This window comes from Ailuropoda melanoleuca, chromosome 19, assembly GCF_002007445.2.
Source record: "Ailuropoda melanoleuca isolate Jingjing chromosome 19, ASM200744v2, whole genome shotgun sequence".
NCBI lineage: Eukaryota > Metazoa > Chordata > Mammalia > Carnivora > Ursidae > Ailuropoda > Ailuropoda melanoleuca.
In genome coordinates, this window is record NC_048236.1 from 14,190,317 (window position 1) to 14,208,859 (window position 18,543).

General features: G+C 41.3%; 1 protein-coding gene across 16 annotated transcripts in view; it reads right to left on the bottom strand.

Moving 5' to 3' along the window:
- DST (dystonin) overlaps positions 1-18,543 on the bottom strand; it is a 472,609-nt gene that overhangs the window by 358,455 nt on the left and 95,611 nt on the right. For 15 of the 16 annotated variants that reach the window (XM_034648017.1, XM_034648015.1, XM_034648006.1 and 12 more), the window contains exon 4: positions 1,073-1,280. In XM_034648017.1, coding sequence (XP_034503908.1) covers positions 1,073-1,280 — 208 coding nt within the window. Of the gene's footprint in view, positions 1-1,072; positions 1,281-1,437; positions 1,643-18,543 lie in introns of those variants that run through there. The other variant, XM_034648013.1, reaches the window with a different exon arrangement.

Consider the following 18,543-nt stretch of genomic DNA (forward strand, 5'->3'; position numbering starts at 1 on the left):
TGCTGCTGTGGTGCCTGGGATCTGGACTGGTCTCTACCAGCCCCCTCAGAGGAAGGTAAAGTACCAACTCTGCATTACAGTGGGAGGCAAAAGAAACTAAGTGGGCACACACCCACCCCAGAGGGAGAATCGGGGAGTGGAGAAGAAAGGAGGCCAGATCCACTGGCTGCAGAAACCAGCTCTGGGGGGGGGGGGGGGGGGGAACTGACCTTTTGGCCTTTGTAAGAGCCCCCAGAAGGCTTAGTCCATCCTACCCATTACCATTCTGAGAGAGAGAAAATTATTTTATTAACTGAGGACCAGTCACCCCAGGAAGCAAGTCTCGTGCACAGAACACATACGAAGAAACCACACAGGCACTGCAAGGTTTAGAGGATTGGTTTCCTCAGTGTTCTCAGCTTTCAGGTGGGTAAAACAAGCCATTCCTTCTGGCTCGACTTTTACAGCCAGTGCAAGGGAACACCAGTAACAGAACAGAAACGTTGGCACCTCCCCTATATTAATTAATCAGGAATGCATGATGGCTAAACCCTCAAAAGCACCATGGACACATGACGCTGACAGAGATGCTACATTTAAAAAAAAAAAAAAATGGCATCCAAGTTGCTGAAATTCCCTCTGCAATCCTGGGTACCAAACACCAGGAATCCACCCCAGTTACATCTGCGGAGCTCTGTGTCCCTGGGCAAAAATGGAAATAAAGGCAGCTTTCTCACAGCTTCCAGCAAATACACTGTGAATCACAGAAGTTAATACTTTCAGAATTTCACAGCAGCTAGGGCATATAAATAGGAAAGTTTAATGCAGATGTCTGTAAATATCCCCTTGCATTTCAAAGGTATCAATCCATCCAACCAGAAGACAGGGCCAAATAGCTTAGTCACCAGCAGGCTGGGCAAACTGCTTTCTCGATAGAAATCAGGCTTAAAGTAAACATAGTCATCCTCCTCCCCCACCTTGAGCACAAATTTCTGCCCAGTGCATCAGCTCCCAGCTACGGCCCCCGGGGGTGCAGATGGGTGAATTTCCGCAACTCTCGTCTGGGGTCCGTCCCCTCCCCGGATGCGCTTACCTGCTATCCTAAGCACTGCCCTCTCAGCGGGGTCCAGCACTGAGCCCCCGTGAATCTTTCTTTTTGATCTCTCATGTTTAGGCAAATTCCAGGGTAAGGTGTCTCCCGGAGCAGGAGATGCGGAGCCAGATTTCTGGCTGAAATCATCCTCATCAGAAAAATCCGCAGAGGAAGACATAGAGCAGCGATAGGACGCGTTCCCGGAACTCTACAGAGGATGACACAGAAAAAAGCATTAAGAGCAAAACACTCACATATGCTCATCGATTTCAACACCCCCCCCCGGCCCCCCAACTAGTCTGGCATCCTGCACCATCCTCAATGCTGAAGGGATACACAAACACGAAATGAAACCCAGGGCTCACCATCTTTTCTCGGGCGCGCCTCCGACAGCAGAAACAAAACCCAGGCAGTCCCAATACATGGGAGATTTGCACAGAAGTGTGTGGCCTGCGGTCCGGCCACCAGCTCACGAATGACTGGCCCAACAATGAAGCCAGAATCAACAGCCTTCCTGTTACAAATCTATAGTATCTGGCTCCCCCACCAGGACAGGAGAGACATTTTCCATTACCAGGCTGCTGGTTAATTCATTAATGCAACTAACTCGAAGTTTCAAAAACAAAGCACAAACGCAGGATGTTGAGTCCCGATTCCTTTCCGTTTCAGGTCGCCTCACCACTAGAGTCTCCTTTCTGACGAGTTTTAAGCCCCTTGTCCTTTTTATTTAATTTGCTTCGTGAGATTGAAGCAGATTCCCAGAAAAAAGCCAGGAGGGAGGAAGGGCAGATTCTGAGAAGAGCTTCTCTGAAGACTGGGAGAACACAAAAGACTGTTTTCAGGAGCCGAAGACAGCTCCAATAAACAAACATCTGAACTCAGTTGAGAGTTCTTCAGATAATTTAAACTTCTAGCAAAGTAACAGCTGCCAATAATGTAAATGAGGATGATGCAGCGCAGTGACAGGAAACAGAGCTCTTCTCAGCTCCTGGTCATTACACAGTGAAATGAGACACAGGATGCTCCCACCAAAGCGCTTTGCCTGAAGGTTCGCCCTGCCTTCAGCCAGTAGGAACAAATCTGCGGGATCACAGCTTGCATTAAGGGGTTCTATCTTCCAGACGGGGAAAGGGCACGAGAGATTATTCCTGCCTTCCTGCTGGAGCTGGGTTGGGATTATGTGGAGAACCACCAGCTTATTGTGGAAATAAGGACGTGATCTGTGCGTGGACAGAGTTATACAGAAAGTATCAAAGGGAAATCTTCACTTTCCCGTTTAGAATTCCACTTGGCTAAGTAAGGCACGTTGCAAAGATGGCAAAACTGGTACAACTCAAATTCCTGAAATGTATCTTGCAGTTGCAGATTCCTAAGAAGCAAGTTGCAGACAGGAATCACTGAGGCATACTCCAATTTGAGCAAAAACACTGGGCTGCTCACAAAAGCAGTGGCTACTGCAGTAAAACAGGCTGTGTGAGCAACATCCCAAAGCACTCACCCACAGCCTGTGAAACAAACTATAAGTGAATCAGGACTATTAATCTTGCCTCTGTCTATTCAGGCATGTTGTTACACGTGGTCAACACCACCATTTTAACAGTACACATAATATTTCCCACAAAGTAAAGCGTCTAAGGTTTATCTTTAGCTCTATTCTTTCCCGAAGAAGGGGTCTTCCATTTTATTTTACCTCACATTTCATCACCTTGGCTAATTTATTCATTCAGATTTTGTGTGTTCTCCTCATGGCAATAATGTATGAGGCAAACATGAGGTAAATAAATAAAATTGATTTTCTGTATTGTAGCTAGAGTCCACAGAGAGTTGTGAGTGGTATTAAGTCAGTCACAGAATGCTATTATCAACCTAATTTATTTTCCATGCTTTTTGGAAAATTCATCTTGAGCTCTCGGAGGTGGTGTTGTCAGCTGGATCTATGAAAAAGGGTGACATTCTTGAAGACTTTCAAAAGGATATTGGGTTTCTTTGGTTGCCTAGTTTTCCTTAAAATGTTTTCTAACCTGTCCTTACTTAAGGTCATCCTTTATCTGTGAGATTATATTTCTTGTTGTTGCCTGCACAATTTCACTGACTATAGTAATTTATCTTTACAGACAGATTTAGGGAATAACTGTTAAAGAACTGCTCCTTTTCAAAAACCACTGATTATTGATTTTTATAGATAGAGTAATTTTTTTTAATGGCCAGAGTCTCAGCTGATTGAACAGCAAGATGTGATTTATGCCATGACATAAACACCATTAATCACATGCAGCCAGATGGGAACAGTTACTACCCCCCCACCCAAGGGTGTTGACTAGGGCAGCCTCTAATCTGGTAGTGTCACTGGTAAACAGAGAAGAGAGAAAAGGAAGAAAAGACAATCAGCAACACCTCTTTCACCAATATATCATATGAAAATATAGACGCAGACACACACGGGGGAAATCATACATATTTATATTTGGTAAAGTCTCCCAGGCTACATGCTTCAAGCATTTTAAGAAAAGTATTAGGGTTTGTTTTTTTTTTTTCCATAATGATTTTCATGAACACTTTTAAAAACGTAAGTAAGCTATACAAAATTAGGCCCATCTGAACCTTGAAAATTGAGAAGGGATTTAAAAGAAGCTGCTTTGAAGGTGATCGATCCTATAAAACTGTTATATGCTTTATTGATTTGAAATGACTTGCCAATTCATGTCACCATCTTGGGGGCTAGAGGGAGGAGTGTAAGAGTACAGTTCTCTTTCTTTTTTTGGAAAAAGCAAACATGTTCTCTGGCCCAAAATCCAGAGCCTCACCTTTGATGTGGGGCTTGCAAGGGTAAGACAAAGGAAGAGGGCTCCTGTGACCAGCAAAAGTCACCACATCTCTTGTTGCCTAAGGTTTGATTCCTATTAAAATATAAATATCTATGTCCATGAATAGGAGATTGGATATTACAGTATATCCATATAATGAACTACAATGCAGCAATTAAAGAAAAGTGTTATGGATCTACACTTAGCAAAGTGTAAAGAGTTCATATAGAATGATTCCTTTAAAAAATGTGTGGGGGGTGGGCGCCTGGGTGGCACAGCGGTTAAGCGTCTGCCTTCAGCTCAGGGCGTGATCCCAGCGTTATGGGATCGAGCCACATCAGGCTCCTCTGCTATGAGACTGCTTCTTCCTCTCACACTCCCCCTGCTTGTGTTCCCTCTCTAGCTGGCTGTCTCTATCTCTGTCGAATAAATAAATAAAATCTTTTTAAAAAAAAATGTGTTGTGTGTGTGTAGTTGGATAAATAGATAAGTGATTGATAAATAGGTAGCCAGAGGATAGGTAGATAGATAACTATTTACCAGTATATAAACAATGGTTATCTCCGGGTGTTGACTATTATAAATGGATTTAATTTTATTCCTTGTTATTTTTTTGATCCAAAATAAATACGTAAAAAGATTACTAAAAAGAAAAATACTATGCCAAGAATCAGAGAAAACAGCAAAGGCCCTAGGAAGAAGTAACTATTTAACCAGTGCTTTTAACCACTTGGGGCTCACAGGCACCCCTGAAAAGTTGAAGCAATCTATGGAAACATCTCACCAGAACAGAGCACATGGACAAATAAACACCAGCTTTGCGTATGATTCTATTGGGTTCACTGACCCACTGACTCCAGGTTAAGGACCCCAATTTACACCATCATCTGTCATCACCATTTGGCACTCGTGTTGAGAACAAGAGAAATAGGAAAGCACTGTGGAGTATGCAGAAAGAGAAGTAAGGGTAATTAGGAGAGTAAAGACAAAGTCGGCCTAGGTCATACATAATATATTTAAAGTTTGGCCTTTTTTTTTTTTTTTAAATAAAGGACTGTGAAGCACCTCTGCACTGGTGCTGGGTCTCTACAACCAAAAACACCAGGTTGTGAGGAACCTTAACACCCTGTGTTGTGTCTTATTACAACCTAATTATTAAGGCAGTTTTAACAATTGAATTAGATCACCAACACTTTAAAGTGACTTTCTTAATAGCTAGTGCATTCACATGGTATAAAAACAACCCAAATCTCTTAAAGCCAAGATAATTACAGAATGCAACATTTTTAGAAGGGGAACTAAACAATAACTAACCCCCGTGGGGGATCTGAGATAAGAACAATGGAACTGCCGAAATTGGAAGCCACCGCAGCCTTAGCACCCTGATCTGCAGGAAAGTGCCAGGAAATTGTCTGTGCACTAGGCATTCTCTAAACGCAATGGAGAAACAAGTCAGAGATAAGGGTTTGTAAAAGAGCCAGACTTTTAGGATCCCAGAGACTGGAAAGGTAACTTCCACAAACCTGCATACCTATATTTTATGCACACTTCTGTAAATGTATTTCCAAGAGATTAAAAACTAAAAAGCATGTAAAGAAACAATTAGGCTGGGGCATGTCGTTGGCTTAGTCAATTAAGCATCCGACTCTTGGTCAAGGGTCAGGTCATGATCTCAGGGTCATGATCTCAGGGTCATGAGAGGCAGCCCAATGAAGAGCTCCACTCAGCATGGAGTGTGCTTGAGATTCTCCCCCCCCCCCGCACGGTCTCCTTCTCTCTTAAGTAAATAAGTAAAATCTTTAAAATAAAATTAAAAAAAGAAAAAAGAAAAGAAACAATTAGACAAGTCTACATTGTGGGGCATTTGATAAAATAACTGTTCTTCAGTCTTCACAAAGGTCAATGTCAAGAAATATACACACTCAAAAAACAGAGAATGTTCTAAATGTAAAAGACAAATGGCAGGGAGCACCTGGGTGGCTCAGCCATTAAGCATCTGCCTTCGGCTCAGGTCATGATCCCAGGGTCCTGGGATCGAGCCCCACATCGGGCTCCCTGCTCGGTGGGAAGCCTGCTTTTCCCTCTCACACTCCCCGTGCTTGTGTTCCCTCTCTCGCTGTCTCTCTCTGTCAAATAAATAAAATCTTTAAAAAATAAAAAATAAATAAAAGAAAAAAAATGACATATAACAACAAATTCATGAACCTTGATGAGATTCTGTACTTTTTTTTTAAGCTAAAAAAGACATGTTAGAGACAACTGGGAACAGCTGAACATGGATCATGGATTGTTTATTAGATATTATTGGGAAATTACTATTAATTTTCTAAGGTGTGATAATGATACTGCAGTTGTATAGGAATGAGTTCTTATCCTGGGACACTTTATCCTTACCTTCCAGGCTAAAGAAACTCCTGACATCTGCACTTATCTTCAATTGTTTTAATAAAAACAGAACTGGTAAATATAGCAATAGGTTAATAAGTATTCATGATACTACTCTTTCAACTTTTCTATACATTTGAATATTGTCAAAATGAAGAGCTGGCGGGAAACACAAAAGCAAGACTTTTCTCAGTTTCTCAAAGTGTTGCTTAGTCTAGGCCTATTCTCACAACCTTAAAATCCTGGATAGCAAGTACACAGTGGTAGTGTCCACCTGAGTAATTTCTCATAGCATTTCTTGATATACACTTAGAGAACCACCCAAGCAGTGGCCCATATGTCAACAAGACACCATTGAAAGGTGATGTGTTTGCCTCAGCTCTAAGCAGAGTTTAGGCGGAAGTATAAAAAAGAGGCTCCACTGTTATTCATTAAAATATAGTCCAGGAAACAAAGTTGGCTCAATATCACATTTTTTTTATATTTTACATAAACAAAAGGAAAGATATCAAAACTTTTAAATCGTGAAGATCCAATTTTGTTTAAAATCCTATTGATTAGGTAAATACAGATACCAGCTTCTTGCATATTATGTAAAAATATACAATGTGGCCAAAAAAAAAAAAAAAACTTATATACTAGTTTTTTACTGGGAAATAAGTCAAAAAAGCAAGGGCCCATTATCTAATGTTAAAGATCCTAAAGAAAACAATCTTTACCACAAATTAACAGATGCTGAAGAAAACAGTTAAGGAAAATGTAAGAAAGTGTGTTTAACACCTTGAAGACAAAATGAGTTATGGTAAACCATGGGGACTATGTGTTTGTTTTAAATTTTTTTCAAAACCAGTTGAACAATTCAAGTACCCTCTCATCAAATAAATAACTCTTAATTAGCCTCCCATCTGGAAACCACCTTTAGTTTTTTTTTTAAGCTTTTATTTATTTATTTGACAGAGAGCGAGAGAGTCAGAGAGCACAAGCCCAGGAAACAGCAGAGAGAGCAGGAGAAGCAGGCTCCCCAATGTGGGGCTTGATCCCAGGACCCTGAGATCATGACCTGAGCCAAAGACAGATGCTTAACCAACTGAGCCACCAGGTGCCCCTGGAAACCACCTTTAAACTGTAAGAGGAAGGGGCTTCTGGTTTGGCGAGATATCAGCTGTCTCTCACTCTGTCCTTTTAGGGGAAAACTGCAACAGCGCTTAACTAAGAAAGGAAGAAGAGCCTAGGTGGAGTTAGGGGGAAAGAGAGGTCAGAAGGAAGGGAAGCTGGAAGGTTCTTGGATCTCACTCCAGGGAGGAGGCTTTGGGCAAAGAATTAAGGAAGTCAAAGATTTCTTTCTAGGTGGAGAGGCCCAATTCATCAGCCTATGAAAGAAGACCGCTGGAATTCAGGACACAAACTCTTCCTAGAGTAGAATATGCATTAGTTAAGAGTGTTCCTTGGTCTTATGTTTCTGGGGAAACTAAGCTCACACAACATAATTTTCCTCTAGCTGTGTAAGAAGCTCTCCAAGATAAGCATCAAAGACTCATTTCTGGGAGGAGCATGACTTCAGATTCTAGGCAGTCTTGGCTTAGCACAAAAACATTCTGTAAGACTTCCTTCCTTTCCGTCTAACCAGCACGTTCTAACTGTACACATCATTTATTGAATGCCCATCGTCAGGGACTGTACTAAGCATTTTCATTCACTATCTTATTTAATACTCACTGCAACCCAAGAAAAAGATTTGGAGAGGTTAAATAACTTGTCCCCAGTCATTCTATCAGTACAAAGTAGAGCCAGGATTTCCATCTGGGTCCTTTGACCCCAAAGCCTGTGCTCTCAACCATGTGCTATTACATGCCCTAAAATGTGGTTCATAGACACTGGGAGGAACATCTTCACATACAGCCCTCAAAGATCTTACCGTGTATTTGGGGAGCCCTAAAGGAGTAGACTTGTTCTGTGCTCAGTACTAGACCCAAAGGATGGACATGATCAGAGACTGCTGTCAGTTTACAATTAGGAAAAACCATCCAAAAAATACACAACTACTTAAAAGTGGAAAGGACTGCTCTGTATGGTAGTGAGCCTCTTCCTACTCCAAGGGACCATGCCTTCACTGAGAGGAACGCCGAATTTACTTTTCTCTCCCAATTCTAATATTCTTTGGTCCTGTGTGTTCTGACACCTCCACGAATCTTCTCCCCATAAAGATCACAAATAAAAGAAATATAATGTTAGGTATCAAAACACCAAATTTTTTTTAATTGTAAAAATCTTTTATAAACAGATTTTTTTTTTTTGCAAGTCCAGCTTCATTCAGTCATATTAAAATTATAAAAACAGAGACATCAAGAGCTAGTGTGCATTTCAGGGCCTGCAGATAGTCTTTCCAAACTGAGGAAGGACGTTTCAAATAATCTGCCTAAAAGAAGAGCAAGCACAACACTGAAAACAGCCCCCACAAAACAGAAACACATTAGGAAGACAAACTCAAATACCAAAAACATCTCTTTAACTAGAGAGTACTTCATCTTATATTTTAAATGGATATTTATTATCAATCAGTTAAAAATATGTCTTAAGCACACATAGGCTTCTGCCTTGGAGGAGCTTAAAATCCAACTGGAAGAGCAGAGGTGATAAAACAGCCAACTTATATTCAAATATTATCATTTTAATCGGTTGGGTTGAAAAATATCTCTTTCAGTACAATAACGTAAATATGTACATAAAGATGTGATTAAGGGGCGCCTGGGTGGCTCAGTTGGTGAAGTGTCTGCTTTCGGCTCAGGTCATGACCCCAGGGTCCTGGGATGGAGCCCCTCATCAGGCTTCCTGCTCAGCGGGAGTCTGCTTTTCCCTCTGCCCCTCCTCCCTGCTCATGTTCTTTCTCTCGCTCATTCTCTCTCTCAAATAAATAAATAAGATCTTTTTTAAAAAAATTAATAAAAAGTAAAGATGTGATTAATAATATAAATAAAGCCGATTAGCAGAGAGACGCTGACTCAGAAAACAGACTAGAGCATCTATATTCCCTTTAGAAGCCAGGATGGAGATTCCCTCATTCCTCCAACGGTACCATGTCCCAAACTGCCAACTGCTGATAGAGCCATCCTACAGATGCTTTGTGATTGGCCTACTCATTTTTAAAAACTAACTAATGACAAACATTTAAAAATTGGGAATTTTACATGAAAATGTAGATGTGGAGCCCTGAGCCAAGCAGTATTTTCCCTTTTTAGAGAGGACATGTGCTTTCCATTCTGACACGGTCTTTACCGGACCCACTTCATTTATCTATGATACCTGGCCTATGAGTTTGTGGCCCCCAGCATAAATTAAGCCATAAATGAAGGGAGGGGTAACACTGTTGCATTCAGAAAGTAAAGGAACCATGGAGGTGAGGAAAGTAAGGGATAATGGTAATCAATGGGATGACAGTATAAAAAATAAATTTAAAAAAGGAAACTGCAGAGGAGGGGACAAAACAAAAGGAGAGGGCTGTCAAAATATCTCCGTTAAATTACTGTTAAACAAAAATAGGTGACTTCATGTTCCTGCTGACACCCAGGCGCTGATCTCCTTCTCCTCCATCCCCAAGAACCCTAGTTAACATTTCGAAAGCCCAGGAAATGGAACCAAACTGTATGACTTCTGTAAATGTTGGTTCATGATCTCCATGAATCTGGTGGGCCCCCACCCATCACTACTGCTGCTGACCCCCACCGTTGTCTGTTCTGGCCCCTACCCATGGTCAAATCTGCTACCAAATGTTTCTTCCACCTTTGTGTGGTCATGGAGGGGGTTTTGATGCCAAATACCTTCAACAGCCAGGTTATATTTCTGACTTCTGTTAAAAAGAAGATGTGGGCTATGATCACACATGTGGGGCCCTAAGATAGAACCACAGGACATCTGCAAAGACCAAACCCCAACTACCATCTATACTGTCTAGTTATAAAGTTAAAGATACATGCATACTGTGCCAAACATTGAATGTTGGGAAAAAGCTATATGACCTTGGGAAGATTGCTTGGCCATTCTGGGCTTTGGTTTTCTCATCTGAAAATGGGAAACATAACAGTGCATAAGACATAAGGCTGTTGTGGGAGGATAAACAACATGAAAGGTGCTTACAGCAATGCCGAACATGGAGAAAGCATTAAGCAAATTTAAGCATTAAGTGATGTTACCTATTGACATTGGCATGGTCAAGGGTAGATGACCTACTCCAGATGAGCCAATATTGTCATTCCAGGGAATTTGAAGCAACAGAGACACAGTGACTGAAAGTTATTGGAACAAGGTCACATTAATAACAGCTCTCAGCAGACAAGGTCCATGTAGTTTCTGTATCTATCCTTCCTACCCTTCCCAAGTGTGTTTGTTGATCATTTCAATTCTTTAGGATATCCTTGTATCTTTCCAATACAGTCCTCTTTTTTTTCTTTTAAATTCATTGTCTCCATTGTTGAAAACAACAACGAAAACTTAGGACAAACATATTAGTATTAAAAAAAAGCAATTGACCTACAATTCAATTCTTCGGTGTAGAAACATAAGCAGGATTATGTCTTTATACCTTCATTTTCATTACCTATCTCCATTAATGCGACTTCAGAAAATCACTTTTGATAATAGCTTTTACATAGTTATTCTCCCACTTCAAAGAGTCATTGCTTAAATTACATGGAAAAATTACTTTTTCATTTAAAAAAGCGCATTATCGCACTGAAGCCAAGTACATGAAATTTTAAGTGCTTGGCACTCCCACTGCCCCTTTCTGAGGAAAACAGTGCTTGTTCCAGGTGTGTGGAGTGAAAATGACCCTGCTACCATAAGCCACACCTGACTAGAATCATGAATCACTGCCTCAGCGTAAGGGAGGCCCCTGCCCCTAAGCGGACTTGGTGGAAAACTCTGCCCAGCTGGGATGCTTCAGACTGAATGGTGGTAGCCCCGTCCAATCATCGCCTCTCCTCTAGGAAATGCCAAGTACATTCCAAATGCCCTTAACTAATATTTGGGTTTCACTGAAGATGTGCTATACACCCCACTCTTAGAACACTTGAGATCCATCTGGAACAACTGTGTGGTTCAGAGCCCCTACATATACACTAAGGGCTCCCTCAGATTTCATTTTCTTTTTGTAAGGGATCTCTCTTTCGAAGGTAATCTGGCTCTGTCCCTTCCTTGCTTCAACCTTAGGGGAAGCTATATGTCAGGGCAGGAAGCAGAAACAGCCTGCAAGAACACTTGGCTTTTGTTTTTCACAAACCTAAGTCTGTTGAGGCTAGGGTTGTAGAAAGGGGCAGATGGTTCTGGAGAAAAGGATGTTCCCCAGCCTAAAAAAGAGGCCCTCTTGGGCTACAGGGAACATCTGTGGATCCTGAATCCCACAAGATGACCCATAAAGAGAAGGCTGCCTGGTATGTCTAAAGGGATCAACCCTATGGTATACATTTCAGGATCCCTGTGTCCTGAGAGTGACCCAGAAACAGCCTAAAGGGCCCAATGAGGCAGTCATAAGGGGTGTGTCAGCACAACCAGGAGGCACAAATATTCCCTCCTATTCATTGACACTTTGGCATCTTGTAAGAACCCAGAACATTAATGCAACTCCAAGATGGAGGAAGCAAGGAACATCCCACCCAGCATAATGGGAGACTGGGAGTTAGAACCTAACTTGACAGAAAAAAAGAGAGCAAGAGAAAGTAATATATCTTACACTAGAGTTTATGGCCTAAGATTCAAACTCACTGTGTGGACAGTGACTGTGTCATATTTACTTTAGAATCCCAATTCTTGGGAGTGGGCCCCTCATGACCATCTATGGACGGAGTCCACTGGCTCACAGCTTGGCTTCAGCAGGTGGGTCCCACAGGAGTAGAGATTCAAAGAAAAAGCTCTGCCAACTAGGGCTAGCAACGTCTTAATTGTCTGTCTGTCTCACAAACACACAGAGCCCACCAAAAAGATCACCACAGCAGCTATCTCCTCCTACAACTCCTTATTCCTCCAGCATTCTTTTTCTTTTTAAAGCTACCTTGAATTACTCTAGGACCAAAGTAGAAGGAAATATACTTGCTTGCTTACTGCCACCTTATTCCAAAGTGGGGATTAAAGGGGCACCTGGGTGGCTCAGTCCGTTAAGCATCTGCCTTCAGCTCGGGTCATGATCTCAGAGTCTTGGAATGGAGTCCCACATCGGGCTCCCTGGCTCAGCGGGGAGCCTGCTTCTCCCTCTCCCTCCACGCCTCCCCCTGCTTGTGCTCTCTCTCTCTCTCAAATAAATAAATAATATATATTTTTTAAGTGAGTATTAAGGTAACTAATAAACTAGTGGGGAAAGAAGAAAAGGATGTTGATACCTACAAGTTTCTAACCAACACCCCAGAATGAGACGTAGACAAAGCCTAAGGTGTTTGGGAAGCTTACGGTAGAAGAGGCAGCGGATGAGGCTGGGGACGCAGGTGATAAATGGAGATCATAGAGGGCCTTGCATGCAGTGCTAGGGCTTGTACCTGACCTTGCAGGAGCCAGACTGTCGCCAAAGAGTTACAAGTAAGTAGCTTGCCCTTCTAGATGGATGACTCTGATAGCCATGGAGAGAATGGGCTGGCTAGGGGTCAATCTCAGACCAGACTAGTTGGCAATTATTGTTACAGTCCAGCAAATGATGACAGCCTGAGCTAAATCACTAACATTAGCAATGGAACAAGGATGAATGTGAGAAATATTTAGACTAGGAAAAGAGAAAGTGAGAGGAAGGCTGGAATGTAGCAGATAGGGTAAGAAATTAAGGTAGTTTACCTAGAAGGAGTTGACAAGTCAGACAGAAATGTGACACTGGGGAACCAGAGAAGGGCAGCAGAAAAATAAATGGGTCCCAGGCAAGTCATACAAGGAGGCTCAAGATGTGGGGTCTCTCTGATAAGCGCCCAAGTTGATGGTGACTCACTGATTTTGGGTAAAAGACTAGCTAGCCACCAATCTCCAGGAGACCTGCATTTCCCTCCAGCTACAGCCCTGGCTCCCAGGTACTAGTGAGTGATAATGGAAACCGCCCCTTAGAGAAGCTGCAACTCGTCAGGGTCATGCAAGGGTCTGCTGAGATGGTCGCATGCCAGCACCAAAAAGTTACTGAATCATTCATTCCTCCATTTGTCCTTTTGTTCTTGCACACAGAGAATAAGTGTGTACGAACGATTTTGTTCATTGTCCCCTTTCACACAGGAATTGAACAGGAGAATATAGTAAACATTCCATTTACCCATATTTCCTATAACATTTTCAGAACAGTGATACTATGCTACTTAAAACACAAAAATCAGCAACACCCATTTTTTTCTGACTTTTGTCTACAAGCAAATTGGTAAACTGTTTCCACTATGCTTATGAAGCAAAGTCACCCATTCTTTTACAGTGTCCACTGCAGGGCTCTCTTACCAGTTGCAATCCTGTGCTCTGTCTTTGCAGCCCACCCCTCCCCTTCTTAATCCTACTGCACACCTATGATTTGTGTGAATTCCAACTCCTGACCTTCCTCCTTCCTCGAGGTGGTTTTCTCCTCCTTTTCTCAACCGGGGCTTCAGACCCAGCCACTCCAATAGCTTCCTCCAAAAATAACTTAAAGCCTAAAAGAGTTTTTAAAAATGTATACCCACGTCTGGAAAACAATATGATGAATTCCATCGGAAACACACACACACTATGGAATAAACAAAGAGCTGTTCCCTTCTGCCGTACTGTATTTCCTCCTGAACTGGTCGAGTGTCTGTATCCACAGCACAGGAACCACCAGATGAAGAATCCAGATGCCTTCAAAAATTTATTCAGTGAAAATCAGAGTTCATTGGTATGATGGCTAATTTTATGTGTCAACTTGACTAGACCATGGGTGTGAGTTGGCTTCAGCCAAGCAGCTGAAGGTCTTAAGAGCAAAGACTAAGGTTTCCCATAGATGAAGGAGTTTTCTTCCTCAAACTACAACACAGGAAACTTGCCTGAGTTTCCAGCCTGTAATATCAACTACTTTTTTTTTAACTTTTTTTTAGAGATGGGGGTGGTGGGAAGGGGCAGAGGGAGAGAAAGAATCTTAAGCAGGCTCCATGCCCAGTGAGGAGCCTAACGCAGGGCTCAATCTCACAACCCTGAGATCATGACCTGAACCAAAATCAAGACTCAGACACAACCGACTGAGCCACCCAGGCGCCCCTGCAACATCAACCCATCTGATGTTACTCACGTTTCATTCAACTCATATACTGTCCTGCCAACCTGCCCTACAGATTTTGGATTTGCCAGCCCCACAATCGCATGAGCCCATTCCTTAAAATAAACCTGTGTATCTGTCCTATTGGTTCTGTTTCTCTGAAGAACCCTAACACAACTGGCTTCAATATTACTTCATAAGTGTTTTATAAATCACATTTACTGCATGTCAGAGAACTAGAAATGCATGCTATAATTCACACTTCACACTTTAACAGAAAGAAAGACTGTACAGAACTTTTATCAGGCCAAGTTAGGAGGCCACAGTGGTTTCTCCAGCATCATTATTCACCACTCATACTACCATAAGAAAGTTATTTAACCTCTACAACTTTTCCATATTCTAAATGTAGATAATCATACTTTCTTCTTTGATTTCTTTCATCAATGACTGATGGTTTTCAATGTAGAGATCTTCCACCTCCTTAACTTTATTCCTATCTTATTGTTTTTGATGCTATTATCAATGGGGTCAATTTCTTTTTTTCTTCTTTTATTTCTATAACTTTTTTTGTTAGTATATAGAAATGCCACTGATTTCTGTACATTAATTTTGTATCCTGCAACTTTACTGAATTCATTGATTAGATCTAACAGTTTTTTGGCTGAGTCTTTAGGATTTTCTATATATAAAATTATGTTGTCTGCCAATAAAGACAATTTTAATTCTTCCTTTCTGATTCTGATACCTTTTTTTTTTTCTCTTGAGTAATTGTTCTATCGACGGTTTCCAGTATTTTGTTGAATGGGAGTGGTGAGAGCAGTCACCCTTGTCTTGTTCCTGATCTTAAAGAAAAATCTTTCATCCTTTCACCAGTGAGTATGTTAGCTATGGGCTTATCATACACGGCCTTTATTATGTTGAGATATGTTCCTTCTATGCCTAATTTGTTAAGAGCTTTTTATCATGAACAGATGTTGAAATTTGTCAGATGCTTTTTCTGCATCCATCGAGATGATCATATAATTCTTTTCTTTTATCCAATGAACGTGATTTATCACATTGATTAATTTGTGTATGTTGAACCATCCTTGCATCCCAGGGATAAATCCCACTTGATCATGGTGAATGATCCTTATAATATGCAAATTTGGTTTGCTACTATTTTATTGAGAATTTTTACAGTTATATTCATCAGGGATACTGGCTTGTAGTTCTCTTTTCTAGTAGTATCTCTTTCTGGTATTGTTATCAGGATAATGCAGACCTTGTAAAATGAGTTTGGAATTGTTTTCCATCCCCCTTCCCTTCAATTTTTTGGAAGAGTTTAAGATAGACTTGTGTTAATCCTCCTTTAAATGTCTGCTGAGGGGAGCCTGGGTGGCTCAGATAGTTAAGCGTCTGTCTTCAGCTCAGGTCGTGATCTCCAAGTCCTGGGGTCCAGCCCCATGTTGGGCTCCTGGCTCAGCCGGGAGTCAGTTTCTCCCTCTGCCTCTCCCCCCTGCTCATGCTCTCTCTCTCTCCCTCTCTCCCTAATGAATAAATAAAATCTTTTCAGAAATTTTAAAAATTAAATAAATGTCTGCTAAAATTCAGCAATGATGGGATCTGGTACTGAGCTTTCCTTCAGTGGGAGATTTTTTTATTACTGATTTAATCTCTTCACTAGTATTTGGTCTATTCATATTTTCTATTTCTTCCTGATTCAGTCTTGGAAGTTGTATGTTTCTAAGAATTTTCCACTTCTTATATGTTGTCCAGTTCATTGCATATATTTGTTCATAGTAGCATCTTATAACACTTTGAATTTCTGAGGTAACAATTGTAATGTCTACTTTGTCATTTATAATTTTGTTGATTTAGGTCCTCTTTTTTCTTTGGTAAGTCTAGCTAAGGGTTTGTCAGTTTTGTTTATCTTTTCAAAGAACTAACCCTTAATTTGGTAAATTTTTCCATTGTTTTTTTGTCCTCTATATCATTTACTTTTGCTCTGCTCTTTATTATTTCCTTTCTTCTGCTATTGGGATCAGTTTGTTCTTTTTCTAGCTTCTCATGGGGTAAAGTTAGATTGTTTATTTAGGACCTTTCTTGCTTCTTAATGCAGGCTTTTATTGCTATGGACCTCCCTCTTAGAAATGCTTTTGTTGCATCCCATAGTTCTGCCACGTTATGTTTCCATTTTTGTTAGTCTCAAGAAACTTTCTTTTTGTAAAGTGGAAGAGGTTTATTATAAATGTTTAGGTAAGGACACAAAACTGGATAAAAAATTTTGTCTAGCTGCCCCTGAAGAACCAGGGTCACAGCCAATGCACTCTGCCCAAAACCCACTCTCCTGCCGGCATCGCTTCCTCCCAGCATGCACATGCACCCGGAAGCTTCACCCATGTGCACTGCTCGGCAGAAACCCAGGTTAGAGGGGTACCTAACTCACAGGGAAGTCTAGAAAAGCCTTTCAGCTTCAGGAAAGTACTAGAGGCACTATAACAGAAGCCAGATGAACCAGATTCAGCATCTGCCCCATCAGGTTGAGAAGTTTTTCCTCACCCTCATTTATTCAGAGTCCTGTAGCCCACGCCCTCCAGGGAGCGGAGCTCACGGTCTTAGTCCCATCCCATTGGCTGGAACTTAGTGACATCAGGCATGTTGAAGAATGCAGTTGCAAAATGGTGAGACTCCCGGTCTCAGCCGGGAGTTTTGTTACCTCAAGGAAGGTGGGGATGCCAGTCCTCTTAAGTGGACTGTGTCAACTTTGCCCAGTTTTATCTTGCTGATCCTGCCTATGTTGATCTTTGGGATTCTGTTTCCTCATTTCTGCTCTTTATTATTTCCTTCCTTCTGCTTCTTTTAAAAATATTTCTCTTTCTTGGGCTGAGCACTTAAGTCATTTTATTTTACATCCCTTTTGTTTTTAAATACATTTGGGGCAAGGAAGTTCCCTCTAGCCAGGGAGATATGCCAAATATTTAACAAGTGGTGCAACGGGAATACCAGCCAGAGTGGATATACCAGCAGAGGGAGAGGGTTATATTGTTTACCTGCTGATTTGGAAATGCAGCAGCCTTGCAGCAGCAGCATTGCCCCTGTGTGTCTGCCACATCTGCCGCTGGCCTCCCAGCATCGCTCTCACTGCCGCCCATGGGTGGGCATGTGGCTCTTCGGGTCTAAATATTTCACAAACTGCGTTGGACTGTCTCTCTAACCCATGAGTCCGTTAGGGTGCACCCTCCAGTCTCCATCATCTGAGGGCATTCAAGTGTCTTCTTAGTGTTGATTTCTAAGGCACCTGCCCTGTGTTCAGAGAACAAGTGCTGTACCACACTGATTCTGTTACCTTTGCTGCCATTGCCCTTATCACTGAACATGTGGTCAATGTTCTGAGGGTTCCAGGATGGAAAGATGAGGTGGTGAGCACATATGCTCAGTCTTCAAGAAACTTTTTAATTCCCCTTTAATTTATTCTTTGATCCATTGATTGTTCAGAGAAGTGTTGTTAAATTTCCATGTGTTTGTGAGTTTTCCGGTTTTCCTCTTGTTACTGATCCTGTTATTGAAATCTATAGATTTCGTGCCATTTAGGTCAGACAAGATGTTTAGTATGATTTCAGTCTTCTCAAATTTGTTAAGACTTGTTTTGCAGCCTAACATATGGTCTATCCTAGAAAATGTTCCATGTGTGATTCAGATGAATGGGTATTCTGGTGTGGTTGCATAAAATGTTCTGTATATGTCTTTTGGGTCCATTTGGTCTGTAGTATTGTTCAAATCTGCTATTTCTTTATTGGTTCTCTGTCTGGATGACCTATCCATTGTTGAGGGTGGGGTATTAAAGTCCCCAACTATTACTGTATGACTGTTTATTTCTCCTTTTATCTCCTTTGGTTTTTGCTTTACATATTTAGGTGCTTTAATGTTGGGCACATAAATATTTACAATTTTTATATCTTCTTGATGTATTGACCCCTTTATCATTATTAAATGACCTTGTCTCTTTTTACCATATTTAGTTTAAAGTGTATTTTGTCTGATATAAGCATAGCTACCCTGCTTTTTTTTTTTTTTTTTTTTTGTTTTCA